Below are 27,628 nucleotides of genomic sequence, written 5' to 3'. Positions count from 1 at the left end.
GGACATAAATCTGTGCAAAGCAAGAGGATGAAAAAACAAAGAACACCTAAAACATGAGTTGAAAGCTAAATGCTGTCTTCACACAGAGAAGATGCAGCAAAAAAAGTCAAGGTTGCAATATTCCATTTGCTAACTTTGCTCTTAACTTGTTTAGAAGTAAGTCAGGTCCAGTTACAACAGGTCTGTCAAGTTGGTGTATACAAGTGTTATTAGCAACATAACTGAAACTGCTTGACAGGGTATGCAGAAACCAGCTTCAGTTGTTAATAAAGTAACTGACCTTTATTTTTGTCAGGATCTGCAGCTATGTCAGTGAAATTGGGACATAAGGTTTCAGGATATTGGGGGATGCTGTTCATGTCTCTGCTGAACGAAAAGAAAATTCAGTTTCTTAAGTCTAGGCACTGTTACGTTTCATAGTGCAAAGTATTTCAAAGGCAATATACAAAGATCTAAAAAATACTCTAATGAACATCATGATTGCTATTGCTTTCCCACATTCTTTCCAAATTTTTCTCATTTTGAATTACCACGTGCAATTTTAACAGTTTGTTTTTCCAATTAAAAGCCAGCTACTTATTACACATGCAAAATACATACATACATCTTAATTACCCCACTTTTATTATCAAAGTATCAACCTATTGCAAATTAATTCAACAGCTCTTCTCTAAAATTCAAAAACAAGCTATAGTCCATGAAGATGAGCAGGATCTCTCATGTTTCAATGCTCCCAACAACCTTCCAGCAAGTTTACTTTCATGTGCATGAAGACACATGGGCACACATGATCATCAATTTCGTATTCGTTGAATCCCATCAAAGAAACTAGTCAATATGAATGGAAAAGGAACATTTTCAAGACCAGAATCCCAGAGGAAAAGGATTAAATTACTTCTGCTAGTGAAGAGAGTCATGAATGAGAAGTAAAATGAGGACTCATAGCAATAAAAATTGTAGATGCTATTTCTACTACAGTAAAGAGGTGGAAAGGAGTGTGGGGGAGAGGGGAATCAATCTTCATGCTGTATATCCTAGGAGAACATTATTCCCATTAAAAGAATAACATCAACTTGAAAGTCTCACTCCCACCTTTTTTTTTTTTTTTTTAAGCCATTATTACTTTAATATAACTAAGTGCTAATGGAAATGTAGTTAAGTTGCTAAGATCTGGAAGAAATGAGATTGGAAAAATAATTTCCTTTTTTCCCCAATTTTACTTTACATTTGGAAGCATTTATCACATTTCCCCAGTATAATCCACTTTGCATAGATCTTTTCACATACTGAAGAAGATTCTTCTTCTTCCAAGAAGTACAATTAGATGATCACAAAACCCGACAACAGGTAGGTATAATTTATCAAAATGAGACAAGATTTCAGGTTGGTGTGTTTCTTTAATGCCTTACAGGTGTAGATTCAATTTTTTTACCTGGTATTGCAGATGTTATGAGACAGATTTAAAGTGATAGGAGTTTCAGATGGAAAGTCATTTTGTGAAACATTCTCTCCTAAAGAAAAGAATGACTGTGAAAATCAAAGATCCTAAAAAAAGAAGTATGCACAGAATATACATACACACAGACTCATCAACTGTGTTAATTGAATTTTCTCGCACACCAGAGTATCACTAACTGCATTAATTTCAAAATGTGCGATCTATGTCCACGTGGTTTTAAATGTATTTTGTAACTTATAAGTGATTACCACACTCACGGAGAGTGGAGAGGTTCCTTGTTACTACCAAATTAATTTTGAATTTGAAATTACTTATTTTCTTTTTTCTAAGAGGCATTACAATTTTAACAAACAGAAAAGTCATGTGCACACAATTCGTTACCTATTAGATTCCAGGTTCAGATACATCACACACTATCTTTTGCTAATGTAAAGTTTATATACACAAATACACATGTAAGTACATGCACATTTTTAAATTATTCAAAACAGCTTTTTTTCAGGGACTCAAAGCTGGTTTTACTTGTGTCGCTTCAGCACTTTCTTTAAAATTTACTTCTAGTGCTACATCAATCTGGATAGTGATGGTGGTGACAGGGTTTAGGCTTTCAACTATTTTAATGGTATTCAGGCATTCAAACAACTGCAGTAATGAACCACAGTTCCCATTTCTCACACTAGTCACGTGGCTCAGGTCTCCCGACTACTTATGCCTCGAATACCGCTATCCAAACACAGCCTCCTCACATCTGAGCTCCTTTCACACATTCCTCATTTGTGGATTTCTTAAATAGCTAAAACAGAAAGATCATATTTTTATCAAAATAATGTGATGTAACATAAATTCAAAGGCAGAAATTGCTTTGACTAGTGATTCTCAATTCTTCCATCTTTCCAAGAAAACACATTGTGCAGCTTGCTCAGTGAGAAGCCTGACACTTTCTCAGTGAGCCTGACAGCTCATCTTCATCTCCACAAAACTTGTGCTACTTTTTTTTTCAAGTACCAAGTTCCTTAAACCTGTCCTCATTTTCCTGAGAGGTGCCCTATAAAAGACAAGGTACATGCCTCATGCCGCGGTCCCCCTTTCCATTCAGAAGGAAGGCTGAAACTCTGCCCACTACGGTGCAAAGGTGGTATCTGCAGAACTTACTGGATGGAAGAAAATGCCTGGCAGTAATCATGGGCTTTTTATCTCCGTCCGAACTGCTGGTACTGCTCCAGCTACCCCAGCTCCCACGACTGGCACGAACACTTCCCGATGAACTTCCACAGTCTGAGCTTGAATCAGAACAAAACTTCTCCAAACACTTCTTTTTGGACCGTTGATAAAAGCCTTCTAAAGAAGTTGCAAAAACAAAACAACACAAAACACTTAAGAAAGTCTTTCAGCTGAAGATTCAGTGAAAAGTCATCTGAAACATGAATTCACATGGATTCTCTGAATTTCTTGATAATAGAACAGCAAGTAGTATTTACTGATAGCCTCAAGAAAAATGTGCCAGCCCCTACCAGGAGGAGCTTATGACCTACATGACATCCCCAGTACAACAATTGCAAGTGAGGATACAGTGCAGTTAAGAGGCAATAGTTTGAAATAGGAAGCCCCTACTGCTCTTTGAAATATATACTTAATATTTGAAACATATCCTGGCTGTAGGAACATGCGTATTAAAAGCAACAACAAATGTTGCAAGTAACGAATTCATTAAGTGATAGATTTTCCTTTCTCATTATCTCGTCAGGAAGGCAAAGGACAATCCTATAAACATTGATAACCTCTTCAGCCCTCCTCTTCCCAAAAGCCAAGGAAAACAGCTGATTAGAATCCTGATGGAAAGGCAGGAAGCAGGTACCCAAGCTAGCGGTGGTTTTTAAAACTGATGTGCCTATTCGAAAGGTGGCCTTTGCAATACAGCCGCTCCAATTAATACTGGCTTTAATTTGAACACACAAGCAGACTGTCAATCCTTCACCCGGGACTGATAGATTATGGCTTCAGACTGATCCATCTTCCGATTTGCACCACCAACCAACCACATGGGGAAAGCATGTGGAGCCCTTCAGAAGTGAGCAGGTATTTCAGGCACTGCGTCGTGCCAGTCCCGCCATCTTCGCGTCAGGGTTCAAAAGGGAGAGAAGCACCAGTCTCTCAAGGAACGAATACAGCTCTACTGTCACAAAAACCACATGACATTTCTTCCCCCGGGTAAGACAATTAAGATTGCGTACCTGTTTCTCCCTGTATAGACAAGCTCCCAGCTTTTTGGTCTGCTTTACAATTTTCCCCGTTACCCTGAGGACACCAGGCTCTTATTCCAATATTCGCTCTCAGATCCGGCCTTTCAAATTCACTGCACATATGCTTCAACTCACTCTGCTCAGGGACCCTAATACAACCACACCCAAAGAAACATGTTTGCATTTTACATTTCAGCTGCATTTTCCTTTTCAGGCATTAAACACTTCAATTCACATGGCTATCGAGGCAGGATGTGGGGCAAGGCATAGGTTTAGGAGTCTTATTCCCCAACTTCACAGAAACCTAGAAAAATCTTTCCCAAAATGCAGTATCCCACCACACAGCCTACTGCTTCTCAGGGGGAGAAGCAAAACAACGTGCGTACGTTTAACTCCGTTCTCCAACACACTTGCAGAAGGCACTCGGACGTTACCGTGGTAAGCACAGCCCAGCACCGTACAAAGATGGAGATACACAGAAACACGTGTCCTACGTCTAATTCGCTGGCATAAGTATAACTAGAATAAAACCATCATCTGCAGTAATCTTAAGTTTTTGCTAGTACAACAGAAATACCTGGATCCAATATCATAATCAGAGAGTATTAAGGGATAACAAATAAAAGCCAGCTGCCAAGTTTCCAGAGGAAGGAAATGGTTCCATCTTAACTCAGAAAGTAGTGACTCGCTGAATCAGTTCAAGGAACAGATGCCAAATTTCAGTGCTTTTTATCCTTCCTACTACAAAGGTGTGCATCCTGCAAAGATTTACACATGTGCTGACTTCCCACACAATGAATAGTAATTTGTTTATAATGAGTTATAACAGCCCCTTCAGATTTACAATCTCCTTGTTAAGTCCACTGACCTCAACAGGACTACTCGCAATAAAAATTAAGTCTGTGAAGGCTTTGTAGGATTGTGACCTTAATTCAAAAGGCTGGGGGAAGGGAAGTAGGAGCATTTTCTCCTCATAAGTGTTTCTATTCTAGCAGCAGTTTGTAACTGGTATTTTTTTAACAACAGTCCAAATAAATTTTAAAAAATCAACAACAACAAAAAAAAAACCCAACCATCAATTAAGAGTAATGTAGCTGACTTTAGAAATGCATTTAAACAAACCTCAGGGGAGGAAATAACTTCCCAAATTGCTGTCAATATTCTTTCAAGCTTAGTGCTGCTCTAACCTTTTTAATCATTACGGCAAAAATGCAAGCCACTGTCTCTTTTCTATGGATTTCTCTTCCTCTTTCAAAACTACTAGAAGACAACATTCCCTCAGTTACTCAATATAGCAGATGCTTCTCTTGAAGGTGGAATTATTTCATCAATTTTGTTTTCCTTTTTTCACTGAAGAGAATACACGACTGGGTTTTATCCACACAAGACGCAACGGAAAGGAAGCTAACCGTCCAAACTTCAGAGACAGCAAATTCCAGACTAGAACGGGGAGCGACCACTGCTGTGCAGAATGGGGTGTGTCTATGTACATGCAGATTTAGAAATGGAAAAATTTTTTTTTTTTTTTTGCTGGTGATACTTAGTACTGCACATTCTTAAAAGTTAAGGCTCAGGCCAGGATTAAAGTGTGTTTATTTAAATAGATAAAGCAATCCTGCCTAATGTACTATGCAAAACCTGTGGAAACATTACAGCAACTCTGGATTTCTTCATGATTTGGTGAGGCAATACATACCTTGTAGATACATTAACATTCTTCTTCTTATTTTTTCTAGATGTCCTATTTCTATTCCAATTCATATTTGGTACGTTTCCTTCCTTCTTCTCCTGAGGTTTCTTCTTTCTATATGGATCTTCTTGCTAAAGGTAAAAATATGAGCTGAGACAATACATACATTATAAAATGAAGTTACCTCAGTAAATGAACTCCATTGGATTTTTCTAGCTAAATTTCTCTGGACAAAATGACCCGACCCAAATGCATAGTTATTTCATGATTTAGTGCCTTTCCACAGCACATCCTCTTTCCAGCACCATCAATTTGACCAGCCTTTCCAAGACTCTGTCCTTCAAGACACCAACTGATGATGAGAGAGAAATTTTTGAATTCCCAATGTTAGCATTTTCCCCCTCACAGCATCTAGTTCTGACTCTCAGAGAAATAAAAAAAATAGAGGGAGAAAAAGGAAAGCAGTCAATAACATTCCCAATGTGCTAAAAACAAAAAACATCTGCCAGATTTATGATCAGTTTGTGTGCAAGTTCAGCAGCACTAAATCCTCCCTTTCCTCAGCAGCTGGGGGGGTGGGGGGAGGCATTCATTTGAACTACAACTGAGGAAATTATGGGGTAACTTAACCAACAAATGGTTGGTTAAGAAAAATGACAATAGTCATTTTTTAAAAATGCAAGAAACCAACTGAAGCACCATCAGCCACACACAGAAAGAAGTTTGTAACCACAGTTCCCAAACAGTTCCCTGTCTTTTCTGATACACATTCCTCAAGCATGGTAAGCAATTCCTCCTTACACCTTTTTGCCATGGAATTCCTATCCAGTAGACAGGAGAGAAACATAACCCAAATTCTTGGGTTTACTAATTACCTGATGAACTTCTTTACACTGCCTGCAAGACAGGTACAGTCTGTTGTGTTTTTCATGCTCAGAAACCAGGGATGAAAAATGATCCTTCTCAGTAGCTTCACAATACGTTAAGGGGGTTTCTGCCTGCTGTATTCTCAAACGCAAATTTCTGACACAAAGCTCTGTATTTGGAGATCAGGTCTGCAAACGAAGGACGATATGCCCATCTAGGACACCTCCCCTCCGGAGTACGTTCCCACATCATTACTGCGGCTGACATCTGGCATTAGATTCCAGTATGTTTGTGCCTGCTCCGACAATAACAAAGAATATCTCTGGTTGTGATACGGCCAATATCACAATATAAGGGCTGTTTTAATTTTTACCCAAGTTGTTGAGCATTCTATCTAGCAGCATTAATATGCAATGGCTGTGGGATGGCACGTCTGCATACTTCCTCATTCATCTGATTTAGAGTTTCAGATCTGTGACTGTAATAGTCCCTACATACACGTACATACCTATATGTGTATACATATATAAATAAAGAACAAAAGATCATTTTAAATTTGAAAAGCAGAAAGATCACAATACAAACCTCAGAAGAGGTAATCTCCTCTTTTGCGCAGCAGGGAGTCTCTTCCTTAGGTCCCTTATTAATCTTTTTCTCCGTGGAAGGCTTTAGGTTGATCTGCTTTTTTAAAGTCTCACAGTTTTCTGTTTCATTCCTGAGAGGCACTTGCTGGCTATTCCCTACAATTAAACAGTAACATCAGTTTGCTTGGGAAAAGAATGGGCTCCCCATCATAACTACAGTTATCTTCTACCTGTCTTTAAAAACAGACTTGTGCTGCTTTCCAAAACACTACGAGACTAACCTCTAGGCTGATGATGCTGAAAATTTCAAAATCAAAAGCTAATACTGTATAAAAATTCTTACAGCAGTTGCAAAAAAGTAGGTCTGTATTGACTTATGCTCATGGGCACACCACTCCTGGCACATGCATAAATTACCCAAGTCCTCCTCATCTCATCTGAATTTGAGCTATTTGGGTCCCAGCCATGGGTCTGTAAGGTAGAATCTGAAGCCAGATTCTAAAGCCAGGACTAAAAAACCCTGCAAGCTGGGTGGGGAGGAAACTTTTCAAAAATGGGTCGATCAAAACAAGGACAGCCTTTATTTGGAGCTTTACATCTCTGAAGTGCTCTCTGCATTCACCATGAAAACAAAGGGAAGTCCTCCTTTCTTTAGGATGAGTTCTGCATTAAAAGTTGATTTTCTTGAGAGGCTTGCAAGGAAGAAGAATTATTCTTGCATAACAAAAGCCAAGAGATGAAGAAAATGAGAGGAAGCCCGCCTCAGCAACTAGCTGAGTTGCCCAGTCAAGTCACAGTCCTCCACCTGGGCCCTGCCAATGCTGATCAGGACAGAATTAACTTCAGCTCTGATCGATTCCAGGTATCTCAGGTATCTGCAATACGTGCACAGTGGTCTGCTACTGAGACTCTTGGCTGCTCTGCATGAGAAATACCGTCACTTATCACATTGAACTTCTCAAACGGGAAAGGCACATGTGAACGTTTTTACGGTTTCCTATCTACCAACCAACCACAACATCTTAGCTGTGAGTCAGCCACCCCCTCCTCTCTGGAGCGGGCAGTCATGATGACTGCAAAAGGAGCCCATGTAGATGAAAGACTGGGGGAGACACCAGGCAAGGGAGGCTACCAGAGCTCTAAAGAACACTCCGTTGCTTTCCAGCTTACAAGCACACGAGAAGTACCTGAGGTCTTGAAGAGTCCTTGTTTGCACAAAAACAGGTCTGTAACTATAACCAAGAGACACACACTGCAACATGGTACATTTTACACTTTGTTTATCCCACCAAACTTCTTGAAACACAGAAATACTCACATCCCTGACAGTGCAGAAAATCACAACTGCTAATAGACAACACGACAGATTACTTGTATTCAGTGGTAATGCGCTACAAGTAACTGCCAGTACTCCTGAATCACTCCCTCAAGGTGGAAGTTTTGTCAGTGAATTGTTTGTGAGATACCAGACAATTGGTTTATGTATAACCATGATTTCCACAGCCTGTACTCAGAGTTACTTTCCTCTGCACGTAAATACAGTTAAGACATAATTACTATTTCTTCCCCCCAGCTGATTTTCTAATTCAAAGCAAAGAATGAACAACATTACAGCAGGTCCTGAAATCCCTCTGTGATGGCTCACTCACTAAATAAACAGACTGCCACAGCTACAGCAAATGCCAGTGTTCAGCATTCAACTACTCTGCCGAGTGCCTAAGTAAAGCCAAGCTTCCAGAGGACACATTCTCCTACACTGCTCTTGATTTCCCCCACGTGCTCTTGGGCTGCTCTTAAAATTTTGACTTGTGAAGCTAAGAGGTTAAGACTTACCAAGAAGCTTAATTCCACAACTAAAATAAAAATGAAAATAAAAATATAGCTATGCAGTTACTAAGAGAAATGTTGATTTGCAGATTCCTACAAAATATAATTTCACAACACACTGATGTCAGCTTTTGTTATTTTAGGTGCTTTTATCAAAGGAGTTCTGAATATCCCGTATGAAGCGTACTTGCCTGATGACTCTAAAAACAGGCATAAGATTTTCAGTGGACCTGAAAATCAAGAACTGTGATGCTTCTGAATATTTGACAAAGGCAATTTGCATTTTCTAAGAAGATCTATGACATCAATTATTTTAACCATTAAAATGCTACAGCACAAGCTTGAAATCTGTAAACCAAGGCAAATTTATGATTTATGAAACAAATTGTAATGCAAGCTATTTCCTTAGGCATGTAAACAGATAAATCATAGTCAACACATAAGAAATACCACATCTCCTTGTCCCACGCAAAAGACAAAATCCTAATCACAGTGAACTCCACAGAAGATTTCACCCAGTAGTTTCAACTGACAGAAATTGAAAAAAAAAAAAAAAATTACCACTATTTTTCCTAGAAATTTCTTGCAGTTCTGGCTGTTGCTGAGGTGAATTTCTGGACAAGTGACTTTCAGGTAGCTTCTTGGACATCTTCAAAGGACAGAACTCCTGTTCTTTGAGCTCAGCTAGATTTTCTGAAGTTTTAAGGTTAGTTTCCTTAGGAAACATACATGTTTGAAGATCTTCCTTCAGATCACACTCTGAAGAAGTATTTTTAATGAGAACTGTATTTTTCAGTGCACTTTCTTCTTTACCCAGAAAGTTTTCTGGAAGAGTTAAATTCTTGTTAACGTTTATGCCATCTGCATATTTTAGAGTCACCCAGTTCTCACTGACAACATCAGTGCAAATGTCCTCTTTTGGTGCTGAGATTTGGTTCTCCACCATCTGATTTTGTTTCTCATCAGTAGTTGCAATGGCACTGCCAGCTGCTGTGTTTGGTTTCTGCTTACTGTAGAAAACTGAACATTTGTGTTTCTTCTGGGAGTGGCTGTAGGTCGCAGGACTTCTCTTCGCCGCATTCTGACTTCGGCTGGAAGAAGTGCCTACAGACAGGAAGCCCTTCCCTTTACCTTTATCTGAGGAACTATAGGAATCCATAAATGTCTTGCAGCTTCCCCTGGAGAAAAAATAAATTAGTTGAGATTTGTTTTTATCTATGAAGCTATCATGAATTTTTTTATGGGATATTTTTGTAACAAAAAGAAAGGGGGGAATATTGACAAGCCACTAAACTGCATTAGGTCGTCAGTCTATCATACCAGCTAAGCACATTCTGATTTCAGTGGGAGTTGAGCAAGACTCAAGTGTGTGCTCAGACTTCAAACACACATATGCTTGAGTAAGCACCTAACTGACCACTCAAGAGGGTCAGATTTGAGAACCATTTTTCCATTCCTTCCACAGCTGCTGCACATGGTGCATCCTTTACTTCCATCACACAATTTTTACTCTATGTACTACTGATAATATACAAGATTAATAAACCCTTGAGTTCTTCCATTTCTCTTTTATGGAGATGAATATACACCACACTGAAAGCTCTCTGAAAGAAGTTGCCTGGAACACTATCTCCTTTAAACCAGCCTGCAGCAATATCAAAATACAAACAGACAGAAAGCATCACTCCACAATAAACAGGGTACAAAAAAAGGCAATTCAAAAGAAGAAAAAAAAGTATTTTTACTTGTAGGAATCAGAGCTGATTACGTTAACAGAGTTGCTGTTCTGCTGCGGTGAAGAACTAGGATTTGGCCTCTGCCTCGATTTCATGAACTCTGCTAGAATATACTGGGCTTGCTGGAAGGCTATCAGAATCACTCCGAGCAGGGACAAACTGCCAAAGAAAACAAGAGATACTGGTGTCTGCAGTTTTCAGGGGTATTCAGTGAAAGGGTTAAAAAGCTTCTAACAAGATGCACTTTTCAATCATTTTGTTAGTAAAGTCTAGGTAAGACAACAAACGAGAAAACTCAAAATACAGTTTAAAATAAATAACAGTTCTAACGGTCTTTTCCTATTTTCCTTTTAGCCCTTGCTAATTATTCTCTCAACAAAATAAATCAGCCATGAGTTTTACAAAGAAAAAAAATCTAACGAAGAAGAAATCCATTCTAAAAAAGCCAATACTTGGTTTGAAAATCAGTTAGAAGTCTCACTGCAACACAATAATATATCAGAGTATGATACTTATCAATTTTCTGAGTACATTCTATTCATTCATAAGAGTTATATCACTATTTTGACATTTAATACTCTCTTTTCCTAGAGAAAATGCTGGCATAAAATGGGCTACAAATGCCACCATACTTCTGAACTAAAACCGAAGCTGCAAAACAATCTTTCTTTCTCTCTGGTGTATTAATTGCACCAAATATGAATCGACCAGAACAAAAATCTTCGCAGTTCATCAAACCACCATCTCAATTGTGCAGTATAAATTTTATCAGCGGGAAAACAGAATGAGCAATTCCTGATTTTTCAGATCCCTGCAGTCTCCTTCTGTTGCACTTAGAACCATGTAACATGGTATTAACTGTTGTTTCATTTGTGCTCTGACTGTTTTCAGTGTCAAAACAACAACGCAAGCAGAACAGTGTGCATCAGTATCTCAGGTATGCACCGGCACACATATGTATCACCATGACATTCACATTCACTGCTTGTTAGTACTGATTGTAGGAATTCAGGGTTGGTGTGATGAAAGCACTGGACATCATCTGTGACAAACACATCATTCAGTTCACGCTACACAGTGTGAACAGTTAGTAAAGGAAAGCAAAAGAAGAATATGCGTAGGAGCAGAAACCTTAATTGTTGTACAAAGGTACAGTCCCCTTAACGGCAGTTTACCACGTGCAAGCAATGAGTCAGCTAACACAAGCCACATCATCTTTCTCGGGTAGCCTGTTCGGAGTGTTCTTAGCAAAAGCTAACAATGGACATGAGTATTTTTTAACAAGTGAAAGGAGGAAAGAAGCAGAAGGAAAAGCAGGTCCTCACTTGGTTGTCTGAAACTTTACTAATAATATTCATGTTTACTTTCCAGAAACACTTAAAGATAACCTACCAGTCCACTCAATTCTTTTTATGACGTTTGGATACTAATACGTTATATGTGCATCTCTACTGCAGGGGGAGTAAGTCTTCTAGCAAAGGGGAGTATCAACTGCATATTCCTGTGGGGGTACCCAAATCCTTTTTCTCTACAGCCTTAACATGGAAATTTATCAGAAGCAGCATGAAATGCTTGACAACTCCATCACACCTAGGCTGTCACAGCCAGCTAGCAGGACTCTCAGGAGACTTAGATGCAGTAAAGATTTAGGCCCTATCACCACTAAAAACCTAACATAAGCCAAAAGTGCTTGCTGATCTTTCACTGGTGGGCCCCTTTCCATCTGGTGCAGGAGCCCTAAAGCATTACCTTACAAAGAGGACAGTGAGCCTCCAGAAAGACTCTTCCCAGCTGGGTCCTGGCACCACATCTGCACACAGTGGTAGCAGATGGTGAGGAAGAGTCACATTGAGCGTGAAGTGGAACTCCAAATCAGCAGCAGTCACCAGTGTAAGTTCACGGATTACCCATGAAGATGTAAAGTCAGGAGTGAATCTGTCAGGGAAAGCAGACAGAGCTAGTGTCATTTTTCCATTGTGGGGCTGAATTTCATTTTCTGAAGTCACACTGATACCAAAAAACACAAAATAATTTCTGATTTAATAACAGGAAACAAAGAAAATGAAATAAGTGACCACTGTCTGCTTAGACTATGCAGATGGCATTAGCACCTAACAGAGGTAAGACTCTGAGGCCATCTTCAAGCAGTAAAATATGTGGTTTTATTGTGACTCTTCACAATACTCTCGTTACTGTGACTCATTTTCGTCTTCTCAAGGAGGTGCACATCATCAAATCATGTTAATCAAAACACTCTTTACCAAAAGTACAGTTGTCAAGAGTACAGGCAGCATTACTTCAGAAAGGGCCAGGTCCTAGAGTAAGTCTAGAACAAGGCTGGAAAGATAGGGAAAGCAGAAGAAAACACCAGATTTGTCTCTTCTTCCACTTATTTCCCTGAGTCATACCATGATTCTATTTGACTGCCAAGGGTACTTGCCTTTCCAATCAGTAGAGGTGATACTTGTTGTACATGAAACCGCAGTTACTATAATACAGTAATATTAACTCTGCTTATGCTTAAGTCATGACTTTCACTCAACAGGACTTAAAAAAAAAAATCAGTTTTAGACTATGTGCAATGTTAGGAAAACGTGACTAGATTGTGGTCAGGCTACTTGGAACAAGCTAGAGAATAACAATCAAATAAAAAAAAAAAGCCAGTGGCAAAGCATTCCTTACTCTTTTATCGTGACAACTCTTTTGCTTTAATTTATTAGTCATAATGCACTAATAAAAGCATGTATGCTGCTTTTTAAAAATAATGTATTATCAATTTGCTAGTACTACCCTTACTGAAAAGGGGAAATGCTTATGAAATTTATATTCAAAGCTCACCAAATTTTGTGTGCAGGTGTGCTATTGGAGTGTCTGTTACTGAAATCAATTATTTCAAATTTCCACTTAAGTTAATTTGTCAGCAAAATTGTCAGTGCTTACACAATGCTGATTTCTCGTGATGAGTTCTGAGCCAGGAAAAATTCCTGACAGTCTAACACTTCAAATCCATATCCTTGGCAACTGTAGCCATTGATTTTCATTGATGAAATTGTTATAGGAAGAGGCCCAATATTCTCTACTTTGAAGTTCTTCGTAATGGATAGAATTTGCTTGCTGTCTTTCAGTTCTTAAAGGAAAAAAAAAAAAATTATTTTACAGTGCTTAAAGACTACTTTCTTATGTTTATAAATAAATTGCTATTTTTACTTTCAATTTAATAAAAAAATTCAGAAGTTACCAACATTTTAATAGACTGTGTTGCAGTAGTGTATTTCTAGAATTTGTAACTATCCTCAGTCAGTCTTTTGAGAAAACAGAATCAACACCTCTCATGACCAAGCTCTTCAGCTTTTCCTATTTCAACATTCTGTTTACTTAACATCACTGTACCATGTACCGTATTAGTATCACTACAGAGTAACGCAGCCAGCTACAAAATCAGAGACCTGTTTCTTCTTACTCACGTCGTCTGCAGTCCATTAGTGTAGCTTCTGGCACCTTGAATCGAAGAGATCCTCCCGCACCAGGTAGTCTCCCCCCTACTTTAAGCAATTCTTTGGCTCCAAAGCCTTCTACATTGACCACATCCAGAACAGTCAAGTTGTTTCTGCCATAACATAAAAATCAAGCAATCAGCCACTAAAACACAAATGAAGTTTGCAAAGTCATGGCTTTGCTATCTAGGTGCCAATCCAAGACAACAGCGTTTCAGTAACAGAATCACTGGCCACACCTGGACAGGTTTCCCCTAAATACAGGCAGGATCACTCCAGAACAAGTCACCAGTAAATTTCACACAGTGCAGGAACAAGCTTTGTAACCACTGCCACCGGATAACAACAGTGCTACCTAGTAAAAATGGTTGCTTCTTCCATTAACTTGCTTTTCTTCCAGAGATAACCAACGTGTGGCTGCACATCGACCACAGATCAAGAAAAAAAGGCTCTATTTTTAAATGACTGAGACATAAGGCACAAAGACGCCTTAAGCAATTTTTATTAAACTGGGGGTATTCTGACTGTCCAATTTTGATCATCTGTCTTTGCTCCAAGATTTGGCGAATTCATTTTTCCATTGAGTTGTTTGAGTCTCACTTACAACTGAAACCTGGCTTACCTGATTAAAATAAGGGAAGCTACTCTTCTGAAGTCAACCGGTGTAAAAATTACACCAACTTTTCTGGTTTCCAGTGGCTGTAAACTTAACCAAAGCAGCTCAGAACTGCATTTCTTGTTGATGAGATCCTCTTGATGGGCCTTCTGTTAAACAAAAATGCACTTCTTATTCACAAAAACCATGTGTGTTTAAAGATCTCAATAAAGAAAGCACTACATCTTTACTTAGCACCACAGAAGGTATTTTTGGCAAGGTGCAACAACTGCTAAGTTATTATACAAAAGTCTTTCAATTTGACAACATAAAACATCAGATAAGGTTGTTTATTTGAGCAAAAGTTCATATTACTGCACTTATTATGAGGAATGTATTATTTCATTTTTTAAAGCAGCTTTTATTTGCTCAGATGGAAAAGAAATTATAGTGTCTTTCATATTCAAGGAATCCTGAAACACTTCACAACACAATGAGAACTGACAGTATACTGATTGCACAGGGAAATGTGGCAACCATTATACCCTCAGTGTATGACTTGCAACTTGATTTAAGTGAGAAAGGGACTGCTGGCAAATATGTTGATCATTTGAGTCACTGGAAACAAGCCAAAGTGAACTCCCTACCATATTAATTGAAGACCAGAACCACCATAAGTTCACTGAGTCTAGAAATAATGTAAATTTTCTTTTGGTTTTTTTCAATGCTGCTGTTTATTCTTTTTCCCATTAGAAAAAAAAAGAAAATATCCCTAAAAGTTTCTATTCCAGAACTGGGGGTCTCCACTTAGAAAGGGGGGATCAGACACCTATAGCAGTTAAAACAACCATAAACATTACAAAATGGGCTCTTGCTTGGTTGTTTTTCAATTTATGGCTGTTGTACTAATGGCTTTTCTGATTTTTTCCAGTCCAAGATGTTTTTCTTCTTAGTGTATTTTATGAAAAAAGAACATACAAAAAAGTTTCAGAACCTGCATTTAACAGTCAATATTTATTAAAAGCAAACCACATATGGCATTTGCAAACTTCACCCTGTCACTCCCTACAAACAAAGATACGCATGCACTCAAATGTGTGCCTAACAATTCGTTACACATGTACATAAAGTGACTAGGGAAATGATGACAAATCCAAAAATGTAAATATTAACAACCAGTGATTTGGTTAACAAGCCAAGATCCATCTCATACATGCCGAATACCCATCTAACCATACATGTTCCCTCTAGCTCTTCAAGTCTCTAATGAAAAACAGATATTACACACACTGATGTAAAGATTTGCCGCTATTTTTCCATTTGGAAACTCAGTCCTACCAATGTACTATTGGAACTACCTTCTCTTTTTCAGTGTGTGCCTACAGGCTATGGTTTATGAACTGCTGTCTCCTCTCTTTTACAACAACTCTTACAACTGTTGCCAGAAAGGAAAGGTTAGGTTTGATTAGTATAGCAAACATAGTCTTTACTTTTTATAAGGTACTAATCTTTCATTAAGGTCTTAAAGCATATGTGCAGAAGCGTGTATCTACATAGGACACTAAAGATATGGCTGCAGCATGCCCAAACAGCAAGGAAATACATCAATTCCAGGCTTTTGCACAAACTAGAAGTCTAAGAATAAATTCTCCGAGTACCCTGGACAGTACTCCGGTCATCAGAATATGCCAACATCCCTGATACAGCATCTTCTCTATTTCTGTCATCCATGACACAACACCTCAGAGTATAACCACAGCTCAGCACTGCTGTGACATAGTCTCATGTTATCACACTCGTGTTAAAAATGAGGCAATGGGAACCAGAGAGCGCCACGACATTCCAACCTGAATCCAGGAGTTGCAATGAGACTGAGGTGAAGTGTAGAAATCCAGCCTTCTCCTCCCTTGAGCTATCAGACAGTATTTCCCTCTACTGAAAAGATTATCAGCTAGCTTCTGACATCACTGACTCAAAAGCCTAACATTTCATTGTCAGCCTGAGGCTAAATGTAAGTCCCAACACAGAATACAAATGGTGGCCTCTTCAACACATACACACACGCATACAGACATGCATACACTCCCTCCCTATAGTTTTTTTCAAAACAGACTCAAACTCTGAAAAAAAAATTACTGCAAAGATACATGCCTGACAGAAAATCAAGAAAACACTATTAAATTGCTTTAAATAGCACTTGGGAACAACTCAGAGTAGCTCGAAAAAGCTTCTAGTGTGTCTGACCACTTCTATCAAAATTAGCCATCTTACCCTGTGAGAACATTCATCCATGAGCCTGAATTCAGTGGTTGTGAAATTAATAGCTTGCACGTTTATGCCGAACCTAAATAAACCAAAACAAAAAATTAAGTGCCTCAAACCTAGTCTGTCAGAACTACACTGACTTATTTTTATATGCTGGCATTTATTCTTAAATAAAGAATACTTTCACAATTGCATTTTGGCAGATGTGAAACACAGTGGAAATATGGGTCTGCATTTCAACAGAATATACTACAAATCAGTTTTATGTGGATTCCGCACATTTGGAAAACAGACAAATGTTTGATCTCAGCATACAATATTGCAAAAGATCACAATCAAGAAATACAATTTCTAAGCCACACAAACACAAATGCCCCAAAGCTTCTTCTGCCAATATAACTGTTAAGAAATAATCATTATCAAATCCCATTCATTTACTTAAATATCCCTCTTTCTGCTCATGATTTGTTTGGGACAAATTCTTATTTTCTTTCACATACTTTGCAAATTGAATTAACTCGCAGCAGTTGATTATTTGCCTGAGAGCAAATTATAAGCATTTAACATTAAGATATTAAAAACAGACATAGGAAAACCAATAGGTAAAATTTAGATTATAGAGGACTAATGGATCTCCAGCCACTAAACTGGAAATTCACTTTTCACAACTTTCTATGACATATGGTTAAAAAGAACCAGTTAGTGGACGTGATTTCTGGTAAACCTAGAAAATCTGCAGAAACAAAGGCGTGCAAATACAGAGAATATGTAGTTTCAAACCACTAGAAAGAGTCTATGTGGAAATTATATTTAGTATGTAAAGAGATGTAGTTTTTAACATGCATATATATATACACACACATACAGACACACACACACACATATATATGCACATACACATACCTGTGTAAAGAAATGAGGTTAAGGAAGCAGTTACACAGGGGTGTGGACCCCAAATAAGCAAGTTACACTTAAGCACGTGAGTAGTCTCACTGGCTCCAACTAAGCAAGTAGTCCTACCAAGTACACATTTTTTCCAAAGTCAAGTGTGACAGCCAGGGCTTATTTTGGTGAACTTCAGCCCACCCCTTCACCATGCCCCTTTATATGTTCCTTTCACTCTTAGCTATATTCCTCATTAGTTCTTCTCAGTTCTAAAACAGAAAGTTCAAAACAATGTAGAAACATTTGCTTAGCTGGCCCTAAACATTTACATTTCCTGGCTCTGGACTGAATTTTTGTTCCTGGCTCCTGTTTCCTCTTCTTCAACCAGGGTTTTTACCTAAGAAAAAGCTAAGAAGAAAACTTTTTCTGGTGGGAAGGTTCAGTTACCTTCCTCCCCACTGATCAGTCTGCAGACCCTGTATACTTCCCAACCTGCCTTGCAGGGAGAAGCACATACCCAATTCTGCACGTTGCTCAGGGGCAGCTTTGCACAAGTTTACACCAAGCCTCGTATCTTAAAAGATAACCTATTATAGTTTAAGGCTGGCAGACATATTGGTTTTATCAATGATAAGGTACATTACAAATCATGCACCATACAGTGAGCGGCTTGTATCTTCCAAAATGGGTCAGAACATTTTCCTCACCTAAGTTATGTTTTGAAAAACTGAAACAAACAATAAGCAACAATCACAAGGCACAGCAAATAGATCTTTTAAAAGGGAAAACAATATCCTGAGATAGTTATACTCATTACCATTTGTTGAGCAGACTCAGTGAAGCTTGGGGATCAGGGTAGTAAGAAAGAGGCAGAAGCTGCAACGTAACTGGGAAGGATGAAGGGTTTCTTAGTACAAAATATTTTACCTAAACAGTTTGGAAGGGAAAAGAAGTAGTTAAAACCTACATACTTGACAAGTGGAAGGTAAAATAATTCAGCACTGGTCATATGATCTGCATTTTCAAGGGACTTCAGCCTGGCTTCTGTCTTAATGTAATAAAATCATATGTGCACAAAACTGCATGGAACAGCAGGTCACATGTCACCACAATGTCATCATTTGCAAAAACAGCTAAGAGTGCATGAAAAACTGCATGTGCAAAAATACAGCCCTCCTCCAGCCCCCAGACAACACTTTTATCTGTATTTTGATTTTTGCAGGCACACATGAACAAACCTCTTCCACAGAAGGTGAAGTTAATGAGGTGCCACCCTTTCTCACAGAAGTCTAATTGCAAGCAGGTTGTACACATTACTATAATGACTGACAATTAAATGTCACAAATGGAGTATTAAGGTAGTTCACAATATGTGCATATAAAAACTATCTCCATATGACAGGTTCTGGCACAGGCTAGGTTAGTAGTGACCTATATCTGACAAACAAGAAAGAAAACCACCAGTGTGGTTGGAAGACACATAGCTCTGCTGGTCTCTCAAGTGCTGTATTCTCTTGCGGATATTTTACACAATTCTGTTACATAAGGCAACAGCATGAGGAAGGCCTTCCCGTAACCACATGCATCATTAATGGCAGTACATCCTATCCCTAGTCTCTTGTTCAATTATTTTATCGCAAGCATGTAACTTATACAATGATGCAAGGAAAGCCTTAACAACTAGGAACAATTGTTAGTTAAGACCTACACTGCTTTACTCCTCTCCTTATATTAAAATATTACAACTAGGTAGCGAGAGAACTTATCAAAGAGCCAAAGGGATACAAATCTGGTGTCTTAAAATTAGACTTCAAAACATTGATCTACAAGCAGTGTGAAAATGCCAAGCATCACCAAATATTAACTGCAAACTTTGTTATCTAAACAAGCTAAACACACATCAACTCAGAAAAAACTTAACAACAACCATCCTCACCATACTACTTTTAACTGCTGTGGCACTGAAGTTGAGCGTAAGGCCAGGCTCTGTAGTCAACCGTGGCAAGAAAAAGGCAAAGGACTCCTCTTCAGGCTTCTTCTGGTGAATAAAGCGAGCTGATCCTAAAATACTTCTCCTGCTTTATTGGCAAAACCAAAAGCTTTGTTAATTTTCTCTTCTTTTTTCTTTCAAACAAAGAAAAAAAAGTAGTTGCCAGGACCTATAATTACGTCAACTAATCTTTCCTTGAAAATGTACTTCACAAAATAAAGCCCATAAAGCTGTAACCTAGTAGTTAGAGAGTCAGTGTAACTTATATGCCTCCCTTCAGTCTCCACTTTTCCACCTGCAACATGACTGTGGTTTTAACAGCTCTACCTCCTTATTCTGGAAAGGGGCTGATGTCCCTGATGCACTATCTCTACAAGAATTGCTCGGTCACAGTGACTGCTCCCTTCCCACCATCCCCAGTATGCAGTATTTATTAGGCCTGGGACTAAAAACCTTAAAAGCTATTCAAAGACCACGATCCTGAAAAGACTGCTATGTGACCTGTTGATGAAGGACTCATGCAACTCCACAAATGATGTGGTAAAACATGCTTTGACTGGTTTCACACTGGGTAGCTGTGGTGGGGTTGTTATAGTCAGAACATTATTTACATCCTAAAGTTCAGGCATATGAAACGTTTACTTATGGCTGGCAGTGCCTTGAAATGGAAGCTGGGGGTGTCTGGGGTGCTCTGAAATTCCAGGTGCTTCAAGATAACTAACTTAAGTGCAGGAAGGTCAAAAATGTTTGTTCTAATTAAGAATACTTCAGAACAGAAATACTGTTTCTTACAACACTGTACTGGCTTGATTTAAGAACCTCAACAGATTCTGTACAGACCTGCAGGCTTCCCCACGTCTTATTTTTTGCCATCTTTCATAAAGTTCACTTGCAAGCTCAGAATCCACATCCCAGGCAGAACGGTCCAGAGAGAGACTCTTCTGCCAAAGCAGATTTGCTAAAACGATAACAGATTTTTCATGTTTTACAGAGATAACATTTGCTCCTTCCATCAATCTACTTCTGAACACGAGTTAGCAGTATCTGCAAAAGGTCCTGACACAAAAAATGAAAAAGGCAACCCACTTTTTCCCTTCAAAGCAAGCGTATGTGAGGGTATATATATTATTGTCTGTATCTGATTTGCTTAAAGAAATACATCTGCAAAACCACAGTAATTCTACATGCAAACAAGAGTATGGATATTGCACAGGCTTTGTATGCACTAGTAAGCCCTTTTTACTGTTGCTATTTCTAATGGATACCATTGAAAAATCATGATGTTATCAGTAGTCTTAACACAGAACTCTCCACTGATGTCAATAAAGTATCAAGATATATACTATTCTCTACATTGTGGTACAAAATTATAATATCACAACACAGCAGGGAGCAAAACAAATCCCACAGTTTGGCAGAAATGGTGTTTTCATTTTAGCTTCTTTTTTCGAGGTGCTGATGTTTTTCTCAAATTCTTCTTAAGATAAAATTGCAAGGCTTTACATCAGCCTAAAGATTAATGACTTTTAGAAAGATAGACTCATATTGGTTCAGGCATTTTCACATAGCAGAAAGGAGTTAGAAAAGCAAATTTCTTTTAAAAGAAAACAAAAATGGCTTATTTTTAAAGTACATGTACTTAATTTAAAAATTCTTAGTGTTTAAAGTAACCAACTGAGATTGATGATGACTGGAATAATCCAGCTACAAGTTCTTTAGGTCAGTATTTTCAGGTTTGTGCATTAGACTTTTCTATTTAACAAACACTAATATCCTAAATTAGAAGGCAGAATACCTGCACGTAAAGATCCATTTATGTGTGTTGTTAGAATGGAAAGAAAATAAGCAACAAGGACTTACTTGTATCAGCAAGTATTCCTTTATATAGATTTTTTCAAAAAAACAAAAATCAAACGCTTGCTTCTAAGATATGTACCTAAGTGTGCATATGTATCAGTAATTCTTCAAGCCACATGTTTCCGTATGTCACTTCAATTCTCCTTTTTACATTTGACTGACTACTATTGCCTTCTTCATATCCTCATACAAAAATACATTTTAGGAAAGCATCATCTTGAAAACACGTTCAGGAGAGCACCCACTTAAACGTTTAAAGCCTATGGTACCCAGGTGCCTACTGAAATTCCTTACTGAGCAGAGATTAAAAAAAACAACACTATTCTGAATCAGCTTTCATCAGATTCAACATTCTTCAGGCAGTACCATGTCCATGTAATACTTAACACTGTATTTTGGTAAATGCCAGCCAGGTACTTAAAACAGCTCCCAGCATTACAGTATCTGGAGACAGATTCCTCAGTTCCAGAAAGAATGAGACCCCTTCTTTCTATTTCACATCATAGGGCATGAAGGATGCTGTTTTATAAGCCTGATAAATGGTCTTTTGCAGAAATTTATTAAATTATCGCTGTGAGAACAAATAAAAAGGCCTTCAGATTTAACTCTGGCTAAAGACAGGATACTGGTCAACATTTGTTGTTTGGCTTATGTCAGAGACTTCCCAAGTTCTGGACCCAGACTATGCACATTTTCTAATCACTTTGAGCTTTATCATTCTACCTTAACATCTGTGGAGAACTTGCATATGAAGAAAGCAAGGAGCAGTACACCACCAATGAGAACTTATAGGAGAGTCTTAAAATATTAAGTAAAAAAAAAGTTTCAAGACAGAACAATAGCTTAGCATATGCTATGGAACTAGAGGTCTGAAATACTGCACAGTGTACTCAGTACAGGTTACTCAAAGCCAGAAAAGTGGATGTTTTTAAAAATTAAGTACTTGGTACAAACAATTTCAATAGCCTCATTACAAGTCCTGCTACATAAAATGAACTTTCTACAATAAAACTATGGTCAAATGCCTAGAAAAAAAAAGATGAGTCTACCTGAATGAGACTTTCCCAAGTAACACTGAATATCACAGTGGGCAATGGCTTCAAAACGAAGATCCCCCTGCTGGAAAAACAAAACAAAAAAATACAACTGACCATATGACAAAACAACAGGACAAATTCCAGTTTCTCAGTGCATAATTTGGACGAGTCAAATTAGAGAATTAAGATTGCCTAGAGAACTGCAATTCCATCACTGTTCACGTCTAAGGGCTTGAATGGTTTCACAGAGTGGTCTGGTACTGAGTTTTCGTTTCAGGACTAAGGGACAGATTTCTGGCCTAGGAAAGAGGTTTGGTTTGCAGTGCATAACGATCATTCAACACAACTGAATATGATACCTTGGACACAGTCGAATATATCTGCAGAGGTATTTCAAACATTACTCCCACATTTGTGGCCAAACAAATACTAGAAAGCACATTTGTTACAGTGTCTTTCACACTGAGCTTCAAAGAGAATACATTCCAGCAGCCTGGAGGTAGAGTCAAAGGTTCGGCAAAGTTCAGAATCTAGAAAGAATCAAATGACAACTGAATTAGAATTAGTACAGTATTTTTGGTGCAAGTGGTACCTTGAAGAATGCAAACTTTCTCTTCCTTCATGTTTTTGCTGTTATTACACACACATATGTGCCCATAACTGATCCATACAGTGCACATATGTAAATCTCCTATCTAAATATACGAAGAGCCAATTAGATGTCTACATCATGTGCTTATTCATAAACCAGATTTGTCTGGTTTGAATCAAGCAATTGCACGAGTAAATTATTGGCTTCGCCTTCTAAACTTCAAAGCTCATCTATGTACTAAAGACTTCCATTACAGTCTATGAAGAAATGCTGAATCCTATAGAGCACAAACACACATGCAACAATTCTGAGAACAGAGCAACTGTCTATAATTTGATGCATCTGTAGCTGCAACTCAAATGAAAGAACAGTTGCTAATAAAACAATAGAAAAACAAGCCGGACAGTGAATAATGCCTATTGAGAGAGTAAGCTCTTCAGGACCTAACAGTTACAGGCATACATGTACCCTTATTTTCAACTGATTTCAACCAGCTCTGAGAACACAGAGTTCTTCAAAGAATCTCTTTTGTATGTCAAAGGACCGTACCCTTAAATCAAAGACAAAACATTATATGAAGCAGAAATAAAGCTTACCTTTAAAATGTTCTTTGTTTCTCTGGCTATGAAGACTTCATTCATACCAATGCTGAAGTCAAAATTGTTTGTAAACCATATGGACCAAAATCCTGAAATATTATGATGTGGTTCTATATGAAACAATGCTGCAGAAGGATCTACACCAAAATACCTGTAGTAAATACAGAAGAAAAATAAACACATCTGCAATTGTCCCTGAGCACACATAAACAGTCCACACAAGAGAAGATAACTGTAGAATTCTTGCACAATGAGGCTCTTTCAAGGTTTTAAGGAGAAAGAACAAAATTATTTTCTTTGGAATATTTGCATATAATATCAGAGTAAAAATAGAGAACAACATCAAAGAGGTAGACAGGTAATCACTCTACCCTCTTGCTATGCTACAGTACAACATTGCCTACTGCTTTGTGATATCGCAGTTTGGATGAAATTGGCAAAAGACGACTGAAGAAATGACTTCACATTTTTTCCATAGCTATCCTGCTTCTGTGTTGGATTAACAAGGATGGTGGAAATTTTATCACAGACTCTAGCAACATTTATATGTTATGAGGTGCTAAGGCCTATCTTTTTACTGGTTCCTGAAATTCTTCCTGGATAAAATACAGAACTATTGCTTGAAATGTCACAGGTCTGTTTTGGCAAATGACACAGCAACAACAGGAATAAGCCTCTTCACTGTCCCTGGAATCGTTCAGCGGCAAAGCAAGCTAACCTCCTATCTTAAAGTAAGGTACAATATTCTTCTTGTAATACCCGTGAACGTTAACAAACAAACAAAAATCCACTGTTAACCTACCCTTCCATCACAGGACAGGAAAGACAGGCTTTTAGTGTTGTAGTGCCTTCCAACAGATTATTCTTCATGTTGTCAGCATAAGGATTTTCACTGTCACAGGATGCAGCTGGGCAAAGAACAGACATACAGGAGAATACAACATCAGCCAGAACAAAAGCACATCCACAATGATTTTCACGTGAGGACTTGGAAGAACACTAAAAAGGGGAACATTTGCTGGTTCTGTTCTCACACAGGTGAGCAAAGCATCTAATTGCTTATGTCCTAATTTTCAGAGGTACCATACCTTGCTTTAAGAATAATTTATGAATGGTACACACACAACAAGGCTGTGCAAAGAGCAACCTGACCATTTTTAACTACATGTCACTGGCACAGCATTCTTACTTATCAGTGCACACTGCCCCCTTTTAATAAAGGAAAAACTGGTCTGAAAAAAAGAATAACTTAACATATAGTCCCTTCTTTCTTCTTATTTGCCCTTTTTTTGCTAGGAAAAACAAGTCCCAATGTCATTATAAAAGCAGCCTGTTTCATAAATGTTTGAAGTCTATGCACTGCAGTCTAGTGGTCAGAATAAGAAACAGGCTGGAGTCAGGAATGCTTAAATGTTAATCTTTGCTCTTCCACAAACACGCCTGGTCTCAGGCAAGCCTCTTCAATGATTCTGCCAAGAAATGTCATAGAAAATGACCACCCAAGCACAATAGCCTTTTAGAAAATATACTGGAAACAGAAAAATAACCACAAATTATAAAAGTATGTTGAAAAAACGTAGTCAATAATTATGCTTATTGTACAATCAGTTCACATTTTAGCAAATGTTTTCTTCCCGTTTTTGAAATATGTATAGCTTAGAGCCTTCGATCGGCATAAGAGGAAGCATATATATACAAAAATGGTGGAAACAATTAGCAGAAAGAATTCATTCTCCTCCTCAAAAAAGTCCAGACAAGTTGATTTTGAGATCTTTCAGGGTCTCTATCTCCTGAAAAAAGCCACCCTTTTATAATCAAATCCTGTTTAATCATATTATCTGTAAGTATATGTATCCTGTACCTTTACAAGAAATAGAAGCAACTTTTGTAAAATTAGTAGATGATGAAGATAGCAGTACTGGCTCAAACTCCATAGGTAATCTGTCTTTTTGTGACAACTGCCGTATGTCCTGCATGAAGAAAAGACACAATGATCCTTGTAGCAGTACTACCATTATTGTTGTAGCTCCTGTATTAGTGTATCTTCTTGTCAAATTTGCAAGCCGATATCTGCCATTTTCTCACATCTTTTAAATCAACCCATGGATTTTTATTCAAGTTAACAGCTATTAAAAAAAAATCCATCACTGAACTACAATGCATCATCTTACGATCTATTAGGTGTTTGGGCACATTTTAAAAATACAGAAGCATGACATTTGCCACCAGCAAAATCAATCTGCTATCAGAGAGCAAGTCAGTGGGCTAAATAATTCCCCAATCAAATTCAACACCCTAAAATATGACTTCCTGAAGCCCATGATTACCTGTATATGCACAAGGCTGTTCCCAGAATGCATGACGTACACATCTACTGAGGAATCACCTGTCCAAAAGAATGAACACTGAGGTAAGTTCACCAAGGGTGGAAGCACTCTCACTTTGACAGATACTCAAATGAGAAGCAACCCTGATTTAAATTATAAAATCTTTGTGTGACAGCTACCCTAGTAAAAAGGAGGAACTATTCACATCTTGAACTGTCAATCGTTTCATAAAGGAGTAAAAATCCACTCAAAATGTTTTTTGGCCACAAAAAAAGCTAAGCATCAACAGGGAATCATCCTTCATTATCTCCTAAATCCAAGATGGAGCACAACTCCTTCCTTTCCTATGGGCAGGGAGATGGGAGGCACAGCTGAAGGAAAGAAGGATGGCTGATGCTGCCGTAACTTTCTAAGTCTAAGGGCCAACCTATCAAAAGCACAAGCGTCTCCAGTAAAAACTGTTCTGTATATATACACAGCTGTGCAAGAACCCGGCTCACCTGCTATGAACAGCAAGCATTCTCAGGAGACAATGCGAAGCTGGATTTGGTGCATAACACCTTTTGGGCTTAAAACAGGAATGGTCCTATCACTTGGTGGGGTAGTAACCTATTGACTAGAGCAACAGGAGATGGGAACAACTTGGCTTTCACCGGCCAATAGGTGATACAGCTATATTGGGTAACCACCCTGATTCTGGCAAAGCTATGTTCCTGTCCACAGGACACTACGAAGATGTAGAGGACCAGAAGAAGGACAGAACGAGCGATGACTATTATATCAGGGTGTTGATCGACACTTCCATGAAGGAAGATGACCCGAGTTCTTGCCCTTGCTTATACTTGTATTACCTCAGTAGACGTGGGCTGACATAAAAAGACATTCTTCCGATTCACCAGGCACAATTTCTAATAGTAAGTGTGCTTTGCTCAGCTGTTTGAAAGTAAGACTAAAGGTGCCAGCTTCCCAGAGAGAGTTCAAGATGTTGATTCCGAGTGAGCAGATGCTCCACATACCCATAGCTGTTTAAAGCACATACTCCCCTTTCAACCTTTCCAGCTGTCTAGTTGCCCCATGCAGACCTCGCCTACCTTCTGTCCCACTGTAGGTGCTAACACAGGTGCTGTAGACGGCGACTACACCGCATTCCCTTTTGTTAGGTCTTTCCCTCAAGACCACGTCTCTCATTTAATTACACAAGCGGAAGGCAAGCAAGCATTGCTGTTTGATATGGTAAAGCCACCACCAGTACTGATGGAGCAAGACATGGAACTTCCCACTGACAGCAAGTACCAGAGGGCTTATATGACCAACCTCTAATACAGTGAGGACTTACAATTGCATTATATTTAATAGAAAACAGCCTCAAAAGCACACTTCTAGAACTTTAACCATCAAAAGTGTTAAGAGCAAGCACCCTTGACACAGCAGATGTGAACAATTCTCTACCAGCATCAGAATAAACGTATGTCCACAACTGAACATAACAAAGCACTGGCATCTCACTGGCAGGGAAACTAAGTTTACAGTGGGTATTTCAGTTTCAGCTCTGTGTAAATACCACATCACAGAACAGGCACACAG

General features: G+C 38.4%; 1 protein-coding gene across 1 annotated transcript in view; it reads right to left on the bottom strand.

Annotated features, from left to right (window-relative positions):
• Positions 1–27,628, bottom strand: part of TMEM131L (transmembrane 131 like) — a gene marked incomplete at its 5' end in the record, with an annotated part of 83,181 nt that overhangs the window by 5,675 nt on the left and 49,878 nt on the right. The window contains 22 exons of the mRNA XM_081998995.1: positions 281–366; positions 1,433–1,511; positions 2,612–2,797; positions 3,691–3,848; positions 5,396–5,520; positions 6,842–6,996; positions 9,229–9,845; positions 10,413–10,562; positions 12,153–12,338; positions 13,344–13,530; positions 13,868–14,010; positions 14,520–14,662; positions 16,764–16,836; positions 18,460–18,569; positions 19,579–19,720; positions 20,473–20,590; positions 22,539–22,608; positions 22,886–23,056; positions 23,715–23,868; positions 24,520–24,625; positions 25,579–25,687; positions 26,045–26,103. Coding sequence (XP_081855121.1) covers positions 281–366; positions 1,433–1,511; positions 2,612–2,797; positions 3,691–3,848; positions 5,396–5,520; positions 6,842–6,996; positions 9,229–9,845; positions 10,413–10,562; positions 12,153–12,338; positions 13,344–13,530; positions 13,868–14,010; positions 14,520–14,662; positions 16,764–16,836; positions 18,460–18,569; positions 19,579–19,720; positions 20,473–20,590; positions 22,539–22,608; positions 22,886–23,056; positions 23,715–23,868; positions 24,520–24,625; positions 25,579–25,687; positions 26,045–26,103 — 3,327 coding nt within the window. The remainder of the gene's footprint in view (positions 1–280; positions 367–1,432; positions 1,512–2,611; positions 2,798–3,690; positions 3,849–5,395; positions 5,521–6,841; positions 6,997–9,228; positions 9,846–10,412; positions 10,563–12,152; positions 12,339–13,343; positions 13,531–13,867; positions 14,011–14,519; positions 14,663–16,763; positions 16,837–18,459; positions 18,570–19,578; positions 19,721–20,472; positions 20,591–22,538; positions 22,609–22,885; positions 23,057–23,714; positions 23,869–24,519; positions 24,626–25,578; positions 25,688–26,044; positions 26,104–27,628) is intronic.

Source organism: Phaethon aethereus (genome assembly GCF_964289735.1).
Source record: "Phaethon aethereus genome assembly, chromosome: 4".
In the NCBI taxonomy this organism is placed as follows: domain Eukaryota; kingdom Metazoa; phylum Chordata; class Aves; order Phaethontiformes; family Phaethontidae; genus Phaethon; species Phaethon aethereus.
Note: the sequence above shows the minus strand (reverse complement) of the source record. Positions and strands in the feature narration are given on the sequence as shown.